The 9,855-nt window shown below is 42.6% G+C and overlaps 1 protein-coding gene across 1 annotated transcript; it reads left to right on the forward strand.

Moving 5' to 3' along the window:
• The first annotated feature begins 570 nt into the window (after positions 1 to 570).
• Positions 571 to 9,606, forward strand: MNS1 (meiosis specific nuclear structural 1). The gene is made up of 10 exons (XM_075505957.1): positions 571 to 598; positions 675 to 794; positions 1,077 to 1,204; positions 2,120 to 2,222; positions 3,063 to 3,292; positions 4,052 to 4,268; positions 4,347 to 4,454; positions 5,967 to 6,224; positions 7,141 to 7,266; positions 8,954 to 9,606. The coding sequence occupies exons 1-10, from the start codon at positions 596 to 598 to the stop codon at positions 9,050 to 9,052; spliced, it is 1,392 nt and encodes a 463-aa protein (XP_075362072.1). The 5' UTR covers positions 571 to 595; the 3' UTR covers positions 9,053 to 9,606.
• The last annotated feature ends 249 nt before the right edge of the window (positions 9,607 to 9,855 follow it).

The raw sequence follows: 9,855 nt of genomic DNA on the forward strand, positions 1-9,855 counted from the left end.
GGTCTCGGCGCCGAGCGAGGGCCCGGGCCCGCGCACTCTGCCTGCCCCGGCGCCTGCGGGTTCCTGGCCTGCGCCGCCCCTGCTCCTTCTTCCACCGCTCTGCGGCAATCCCAGGTTTTGCACCCGCTACTGCTGCGGCGCTGGCCGGCGTGCTTCGGGGCTGTAACCGAGGGCCGAGCCACGCTCGCGGCAGTCGTCTCTCTGCCGGCCCTGCCCTTCCCGGCGACCTCCGCCTCTCCCGGCCTTCGCCCCCTCGCCTCGCCCGCTGGGCTGCCCGGGCGCCACGAGCCGCTCTTGGGGACGCCCGATGTCATGGTGGGAAGCCGCGGGGGGGCCCGGCGTGCGTTTGCGGGCCCGGCCGGGGCGGCGGGCGCAGCCTAGGCCCTGCGGCCCGTCACCCCCGCGGGCGCCGCGCCCCGGTTGCTCGGCGACGGCGCGCTGCTGCCGCCCCGCCCGCTCCGCGGCACGTATTAGGGCCGGGTCGCCCTCCCGGCCAGTCGGCGCGGCGGGTTTCCCCCGGAGGTTAAAGCCGTTCCCCGCCCTTCCGCGCGTTGCCATGGCGGCGCGGCGCGGCGGCTCCGCGGCGGCGGGCGAGATGGTGAGCGGGCGCGGGGGGAGCGGGGCCCCGGGGCCGCGGCTGCCCTGCGGCACCGCCTCTCTCTTGTCGCCCGCAGGCGTCCGTGCAGCGGGACGCGGGGCTGGCGGCGGCGGAGGAGCGTGGCGGGCGGAGGCGGGCCGCCAGGCTGCGGGCCGCGCTGGAGAGTGAGCGGCGGCTGGAGGAGGCCGTGCTGCGGGTAAGAGCCGCGGGGCGGCGGGACCGGGGCTGGCCCGGAGCCCGAGGGCCTCTGCGTGTGTGTGCGAACCCAGACCCGCCTGCCCGGCTGCGAGCGGGCTGGGCGAAGGCCAAGGGGAGGCGGTCCCGCCGCCCTGCCGGAGGGCTCTGCCTGGCTTTGCTTTCCGAAAGCGTTCTCCTCCGAGCATTGCTTGCTGGCGGCGCGGTCTCGCAAGCTGCCCGCTTCCGACATGCGTGCGGATGTGGTGAGGAGAGCTGTTGTGGAAACGGCTTCTTCTGGTAGGCAGAAGAGAACAACAAGCTGCGAGCGCTGCGGCTGGAGCAAGAAGAAAGGCTGGCGGCTGAGCTGGCGCGGTTGAACCACGAACAGCTTAAAGATGAAAAGATGAGGCAACAAGTAAGGGAGAACAGGTAACGCTTCAAAAACGTCACTGCTTTATTTAAGTAGCTGTTACTGTAGTCTGTCCCAACTCTGAAAAGTGTGTTTATGGATGCGTTCAGTCAGTTGCGTACCTCCTGCTCGTTTTTTATTTTTCTCAGTCACGCGTTGGACGGAACCTTAGATGCGGTAAGATTACAGCATGAGATGTTTTCGAGGAGTAGAGAGGAAGCTTTAATACGCTAAAATCAGATACATCATTTATTTTTTAGAATAGGCTTTAACTTTTTGAATTTCTGCAGCGGAGAAGATCATAACTGGAAAAAACATAGGAAAAGGCAGATTGAGAAGTGCTTCGGAGAAGGCTGTGATCAGAGAGGGTACTATGGATGTCAGCGAACAGCATCAGAAAAGAGTGTGGGAGGTGAACGCGAGACAGACGGGGAAGGGAGGTGTGACGTCTGAACAGCGTGAGGTGGTGTGGGCTAAGCGGAGACAGGACAGACTTGGTGAAAGTTGTAGCAGAAGCGGAAATGAATCTGACCGGGAAGGAAAACTTATTTAAGATCAAGATATGATGAAAAATTACTTTTAAGCAAATTTTGGCAATAAGAGAAAAACTGTCTCTGATCCACCAAATTGTCATTTTGAGTATATGCTTATATATATAAGTGTACATATTTACATGTATATATATACATTTATATAGTTAGATGTAAAGTCTGCAAAACTATTGGTAGCATGTGTACAAATATAGTTCTTGGTTTGAGACAGGTTTTGTTTTTCTGCTTTTTTACTAGGGCAGTATTTTTCATCTAAAATTGTGCTTTTCCCTTTAAAAATAATTTTTTAAAATTGTGTTTAAATAGTGATGGAAATTTTAATTTTTTTCCCATAGGTACTGACCTCCTTGTAATAGTATAATTTTTTTTTTTTCCTCTCCCTAGTCTTGAACTTCGAGAGTTAGAAAAAAAGCTAAAATCCGCTTACATGAATAAAGAGCGAGCTGCACAGATCACTGAAAAAGAAGCTATACAGTATGAGAAAATGGTAATTAGCTTCACAGCGTCTCCCAGCACCTGAGTGCTGTAACTCTGTATGGATTGTGCTGAAAATTTTTCCTTTGAAGCTGGCCTTTTTATCTAAAATATTGTTAGGTTTAGGCATTCAGTGTTTATTGAAAATATGTTTTGCGTTATGAAGGACTAGGAAGCCGGTAATAACCAGCCATGGGAAAAAGGCTGACTTTGCTATTGCAATCAAAGTAGTAGTCAATTAAGCTGTATGAGTGGATATAGTTTTTATTTTACTGGTTTTGTAATATTTGTCCAAGTTAAAACTATGATACATTTTGCACAGTAAGTGCTTAGTGTGGTGAATCCTTACCTCAGAAGCAGATTGTTGAAAATGCTGTTACTATTCTTAAGCGTATGTCTGAATAACTTCAGGAAGAATTGTGAACTTTTATTTATGTATGGAATAATAATTGGTAGGCCATCAGGCAGATGATTCTGATTATGTGAATGTTTTATACAAAATACACTTTATGTAAATTGCTGTAAAGGCAACACGTTTATTGAGGGTGTTCTACGTAGTTAAACCACCTTCCAGTCATTATGCCGATGTGAGCTAGTTTCACTCATGCTGAATGCTCTACTGTGTCTTCATTCAATACGTAGCTTCCTTTAAGTATTGGTAGTTCTTCTCAAGTTGTTTAGATATTGAGGGTTCTCCTCAAGGTTTCTACTTACTGACTCAAGCTATCAAACACGTTAAGGCACTATATAGATTGAGGTGGAAAACATTCTATTTTTGCAATGCAGCATAATTCACTACAAGTTGTATTAGTGGGAGTAAAAAGGAATCTTGCATTGCTTTTTTCCCCTATAGAAACATGAGGCTGAAATAGCCCAAAAGATGAAGGAAGAGTACGAAAGGGTAATAAAAGAAGAAAGCTGTGCAGAACTGAAGCGAAACAAGGAGAAAATAATGTATCAGCAAGAACTGGAGAAACAGCTTGAGGAACAAGAGAGGAAGAAGCAGGATGCTTATGAAGAGTTTCTAAGAGAGAAACTCATGATTGATGAAATTGTAAGAAAGATCTATGAGGAAGACCAAATGTTAGTTACTTTGAATTTTTATTATTTATTAATTTAAAACAAAGCAGCTGATATAATTCTGTATAGAAAACTGATTTGCATATATTTATTTCATAGACTTAGGCCCATTTTAGTTTTCCTTGGTCACATTTTACTAACAAGAGACTGACTTGCATGGATTTTGCTGTTTAAACATCAGAATGTTCTTGTCATTCTAGTCAATCTTGTGTCTTTCTTCCCCAAATATGAAATCCAGCTTATTTCAAGGAGTGCTTCCATTGGGCTCATCACGCTGGAAATGACTGCATTTCACGAATTTCTGCCTCACCTCATGTCCCTGCCTCTTCGTGAGACATGTTCTCTGCCTGTCTTACAGACAGGGAGGGGAAAGGAGGTTTCTGAGGGCAGGGTGGTAGTGTCTGTGGGGGAGAGTTTAGTATAAATAAATAAATAAAAAGTTGAGGAGATTCTGGTGCCATTGGGCTATTGGGCTTCCTTCTCCTCGTCTTTCTGTTTTGGTGGACCACGTATAAAATGGAGTAGTAGTGAGTACCTACGTGTACAGTCTGTCCTCCTGAAGAAAGGTGTTAGACATGAGATTCCCTTTTTGGGGCAATTCATTAATAAGTATTTTCAATTTAGGTATCTACTTTCCAGCTGAATGGGTACGGAGAGTCATTTAAATCTTCGTCTCTGGCATACATTGTTAATGATGAGCACATGGTCTGTTTAATGTTACTCTGTGGTATGTTAAATAACTAAACATTTTTTACTCTACAGGGAAAAACAACTGAAGTTAGATAAAATGAGAGCAACTCAGACATATATTGAAGAATTCAAAAAAGAACAAGCTATCTGGAGGAGAAGGAAACGGGAAGAGATGGAAGAAGAAAACAGGAAAATTATGGAGTTTGCCAACATTCAGCGACAAAGAGAAGAAGATCGGATGGCTAAAGTTCGAGACGCTGAGGAGAAAAAGCAAAGACTTCAAAGCATGGTATCAAAAATTGAAATTGTAGAAAAAATTATTGTACATTCTTGTCTTTCATTTAGAAATCCTTCCTTCTTGTAATAGATTGCTCAAAATCTGGAAAGAGAACAACAGAAGCGTGAAGAACTGGAACAAATCCGCCAAGAGCTGTATCTGGAAGAACAAGCGGAGACAGAAAGGAAGAAGGAGATGGTAAGTGCTGGCAGGTAGTTGGAGTAGTACCTCTCTATTGGTGGGGGGGAAATATTTCACTTTCCCTGGACTTCTACTGCAGATACATATATGGACATTTTGGTACTTGTCAGATACCAGTTTTTTCATATGTTGTCTGTACGTTCTGTGCACCTGTGCGTTAACTGTTAAGGGAAGATGCAAGTGGAGAGAGGAGTATTGCAACTTTGCCGTAATTCCTGCAGAACGTTCAGGTTAGCGGAGCTGGTCTGGGTGAAACTTTTCTAAAATAAAAATAGTAGTGTATATGGAGGAAAACACACAATTTATGGAGCACTTATAGCTATGGGTAAACTAATCTAATTTAAACAGACCAGATAAAAAAATTGAAAGAGAAAATGAAACTATTTTCAATCGCTGATGTAGAAAATAAGCAATAAAGTGAATGCACGGGGCAGTATTTTACATAGTCTTCCTCTGTCCCTTCACTCCTCCTGATGTCTTTATGATGGAGCAGCGCTCCTTCAGTCTTTGGAAATTGTCACTGGAGTTGTGATGCTTAAAGAACATTTAGCCAGAGTATATCCCACATGCAGTTCCTTCTGTATCTGGGGATGCTCTTCAGAGGCCAAGTAACTCCCGTTTCCACAACTTTTCCTCTAACAGTGCTGGCAGGGTTGTTCATGGACTGGGTTGGGTTGGGGTTTTTTTCGCACTTTGGATTTGCTAAGTCTGCAGTTGTTATTTGTGACTTAGGGATATTTTTGAGGGACTTCCTTGAGCCCATTTTGGTCTGTGGGCTGTCTCAGAGCAAAAAGCTTAATTCTGACATGGTTTTAGGTGTATTAAATGAATTTGAATTGTTTTCAATTCTGTTCTGGCACAAAGTGTCTATTTCCAACACTATTTCCTAAATGTTCTTAGTCAGACAAGGGGTTTGTATATTAACTCAGTTTTTGGAGGGAAAATTCTGTCCTTTGAGTTTCCTTTGCTGTCCCCAATGTATTTGTTATTATTTCAACCAAGAAGACAACTGAAGGTTTTGAATACCCTTATTGTCCCCTTCATATATTTATTTATCTCGTGAAGGAGAATATCAGTAACTTTCAAGTTCAGGTTTAAGCTAAGCAGGTTAATTAATTGCTTGCTTTTTGCATGTCCATTTGCTTTTTCCTATGGGCCCACCACACTCTGTCTTATCTTGCTATGGGTGACAAACAAAATGAAACACAGGCTGAGATACGTAATGCTGTTATTTTTAGAGAGTTGTTCAGGAGCGCTGTCTTGTTGACTCACTTCATGCTAGTGGAAAAAAATAATCTCCTTTTGTTTTGGACTTAATTTTGAGAATCTTGAGACATTTGCCAAACTGGTTAATACTGGAGAGCACTGTCAGTTGTGGAGTTATTTATGCTAGAAGGTAACAGCTACAGTAAATTTATTCCAAGATAAATCGAGTAGATAGGCTGATGATGATCAAAATTTTCCAAAGTATGTTCAGTAATACAGCCTTTCGTTAAATTTCCTTTATAGGCAGAAATTGAAAAGAGAATAAGGCAACGCCTAGACTTAAGGCAAACATATGAAGAGCAGTTTGCTTTAAAGAAGGTAGCGCAACAAGCTATGCAAGAAGAGGAAGAAGCCTTCAGACAACAGATGTTGGCCAAGTTTGCAGAGGATGATCGCATTGAACAGATGAATGCTCAGAAACGAAGAATGAAACAGCTCGAACACAGAAGGGCTGTGGAAAAGCTTATTGAAGACCGTCACAAACAGTTTATTGCAGATAAAGTAAGAGTTTTCACTTTCGCCTTTGGTTTAGCCAAAACCTTTCAGTATGAGAATACTTTTGCGTTACTAGGGAAAGGTGACAGGGGAATTGCAGAGAAGTGTGCAGGGTGGGGAAGCAGGCCTTTGTTTTGGTTTGCTGACGAGAAAAAAGTCTCTTTAGAGCTAACTTCTTTTGTAGCTGAAGAGGTTAGAGTCAGCAACATCCCTAGACCCCTGTATACCTGACATGCTCTCCAAATCTCTCTCCAAGAGCCATGGGATCAGTGACACAACTGTTGTCCAGTTCAGCGTCCCTGATCAGCAGCACTGATGACAATGTGTGAGAAGGGGAAGTCCCAGCCTTGATTTTAGATTAAGTCTCTCGAATTATCATCTGAGGAAGAAAAGGCGTAAACTGAAAACAAGTCACGGAATCCTATACTGCAGTTTTCGGGCCTGTTTTATAGAGTAAAAATCACATGTGTAATGTGAATTGCAATTTCTAGTCATCAGCATGAGAATACGTGCCTATTTCTCCTTTTCCTGGATTAGGACAGTAGGGCAAGAACAGACTAACTTGTCTGTGAGCCAAGAAGGAACCAGAACTTCACACTTAATTACCTTTAAAAGGGCTTCTAGTATGAGACCAAACACTTACATAGCAGACTAGCCCCATGTCTTGCCATTCAGTCTTCTCTTTTGTCTGAGATTTTTTCCTAGTTACCAAATATGTATTGTTTAAACAGCGCTTTGTGGTTTTTTATATACGCTTTCCCATCCTTTTCAAATTAATTTCCTCTGACTAAGAGTTAATAAGTGCAAGTTCAAAATTTACTCCATGAAAAAAATTTTCTCTTTATACTGTGGTGGATATTGGTGGAAACAAATGTTCAGAGCTGAAACTGAACCGTTACGAACACTTGCTTGTTTATTGTAGGAGCGTGAACTTGCAGAAAGACAGTTAGAGGAGAGAAGACAAGAAAACATCCGTGCAATTGTTGAAGAAGAGAGACAGAAGCTCCTGAAAGAGCACGCATCTAAATTATTGGGTTATCTTCCTCGAGTAAGTGAATTGTATTTTAAATGCTTTAAATGTTTGTCCTGTAAATCAGTGTTCTCTTGGACAGTCTGAAGTCGCATAACTGCGTAAGTTCCTGGACTCAGTGGGTGTCCTTATTGTGTCAGCTCTCTTGTGCTCACCTTTTCCTTTCTTCTTTTTTTTTTTTCTTTTTCTTTCTGAGTTGGGAAGCAATTTACAAATATATTCTTTCTGTATGAGGGGCTATGGGCTCTATTGCAATATTGATGCCTTGTACAGAACTTGCTGAAAGCTTCCACGGCACTTTGCGCATCCCATTTTTGGGATGTGGAATGTAAGTTCCAAAGCAGGGCTTTTCTAGCTAGAAAGGGGTCCACCATATCTTAAACCATGTTTCCACCAAATTTCTCAGTTGGTGTTTTGGGAGCAATTTCTTACAGCGTTGGCTGTCTTCGAGGCCTCCTGTTACCATGGAAATGAGGCCTCCTCTCTGTTGCAGTGCAGTAAACTGCAGGGCTTACAGAAGCATTTCAAAGCTCTCTCTGTTCATCCTCGTGTTTGTAAAAGTTAAAAAGATGCCAGCAATTATTGTAACAGGAATAAACTACAGTTTATTTTGTATTATGTTTCATAATCGGAAAGATCGCTTGATGGCATGCAAATAAAGAGAGCGCTGCCTTAGGGATGTAAAAATGCATGTACAGTAGGGAGGGAATTGCCCAACTATTTAAGGAAATTCTTTTCTGCAGTACTGGAAAACATTGTAAATATAGCAGAGTGTAATTTTTATTCAAATATTAATATGCTAATTTGGTGCATGAATTTGTAAAATTTGGAGTGAGTTATCTTCTAATGTAGATTGAATTAAAGGATAACTCAAATTGGCAGTATTTTGATACAGTTTTCTGGTTTGAATTTACTGTTGTAGGAATCCTTGGCTATTTCAGAGTGTCCATGGCTCATACCTTTTCCACAGTATTGATGTTCTACTTTGTTCTTCTCTCTGCTTCAACGCTGTGTCTGGATTGTGTGGTTGTACATCGTGTTACTTCATTCAAAATCGTTAAATAGAAAAGTGCTACTTATTCTTAAGTCTCCAGTGTAGATGCAATTTGTAATTTTTTTTTTTTCCCTAAATGCTGCAAGGTGTGTTCTGTGGGTCATACACATTTTTAGCCCTAAAATTAATTTAGATTTAGCTAGAGATTTAGATTTCTGGGTTCCCTTGCTTCCCTTCCCCAAAACATAGTTTCTGATTAAGTTGTTCAGTATCAGCTGATTTCCAAGATAATTTCTTTGTGTGGGCTCATTCCAACACAACTAAGGGTGGAGATAGAGCCCACCCCAGCCAGTGCCCCTTCTCAATGCAGTTGCTTGATTTTACTAAAGCTGCACCTGTGCTGTGCTGGCTATAATCCCTTTTGGGGATTGCAGGTAAATGTTGTCTTTTGTATAGTGCTCATGTTGGAGTCTTTACATCAGCATTTGTGTGAAGAACAAAAGAGGCAGTTCTGGTTATCACCAAGTACACCCATGTGAAACTCATCTATTGAAGTTTTGTGATGGTTTTCAGGGCTGTTTGTTTTAAAGGTAACACCAGTACCATGGATACAAGCTATTCCGTTCACTTCCGTCGAAAATTTCAGAGATCCATAATAATCTCTCTGCTTTGTTTTACCTTCTAACATGTGTTTTGTTCCCCTTATTGCAGGGAGTACTCAAAGACAAAGATGACATTAACATGCTTGGAGAGGAATTTAGACTGGCTTATCAGAAGAGAAGAGGTAACGCATTCTCAGAAGAGAGCTGAAATTTCCCCCATTTCATCTGCTGGTTTGCCACTAGGTGTCATCTGATTACTAATGAAAATTTCCATTTCCTGTTAACAGTGAGGAACTTCTTAATATCATAAAAAGTCTCCATTTTAAGACTGGAGTTCTAAACTGATGAGCAGCTAGATTTATTTAAGTGTATGTTGTACTTGCATTTTACATCAATAAACTGTCACGGATTGCTCAATTATTCTTGGTTAGTGATGCAGCAATGTCAAAAATGTTTTCTCCAGCAACTCTGCAGAAGCCGAAGCTAGTGTAAATTCAGATGTGTATTTCAGTATGGACTATAAGATTCTCTTAATGGACTACTTCTGGTTGCAATTTAGAGATTTATCTGCATTGGCATTACAGTATTGAAATACTAATATCAGTGTAGTTTGTCTCATCTCAAAGGGGTAGGTCTGAGTTACTTGTTTCACTGTTAGTTCATGTGACTTTGCTAGCAGGATCTAGGCAGAGACATTTTTCCATTTTGAGGTCAGAATCACCGTTTATACCTTTCTTTCCGTGCATAAACTTACTACTTGTGTGCGGTGTTCCTATTCAATTACTCCGAGGGAGGAATCCATTGAAACAGCTGAGGCTTGGCAGAGGTTCATGCAAGCAGCATGGGATTTTCTTGCTCCTGTTAATTCATGTACACATGATATGCTCAGCTCATTCATCTACACTCAAACTTTTATCTAACTCTCGATCATAATGATGATATAATAAAATCTTTAAGGATATAATGCTTGTAGAGCACCTGTGAATATGGAGCCATCGCTCCTGCTGTATC

Source organism: Mycteria americana, chromosome 6, assembly GCF_035582795.1.
Source record: "Mycteria americana isolate JAX WOST 10 ecotype Jacksonville Zoo and Gardens chromosome 6, USCA_MyAme_1.0, whole genome shotgun sequence".
NCBI lineage: Eukaryota > Metazoa > Chordata > Aves > Ciconiiformes > Ciconiidae > Mycteria > Mycteria americana.

Coding starts and splice junctions, on each gene's coding strand:
- MNS1 (XM_075505957.1), top strand. Junction 795..1,076: donor TGGAGGAGGCCGTGCTGCGG/GTAAGAGCCGCG, acceptor TTCTTCTGGTAG/GCAGAAGAGAACAACAAGCT. Junction 6,225..7,140: donor AACAGTTTATTGCAGATAAA/GTAAGAGTTTTC, acceptor TGTTTATTGTAG/GAGCGTGAACTTGCAGAAAG.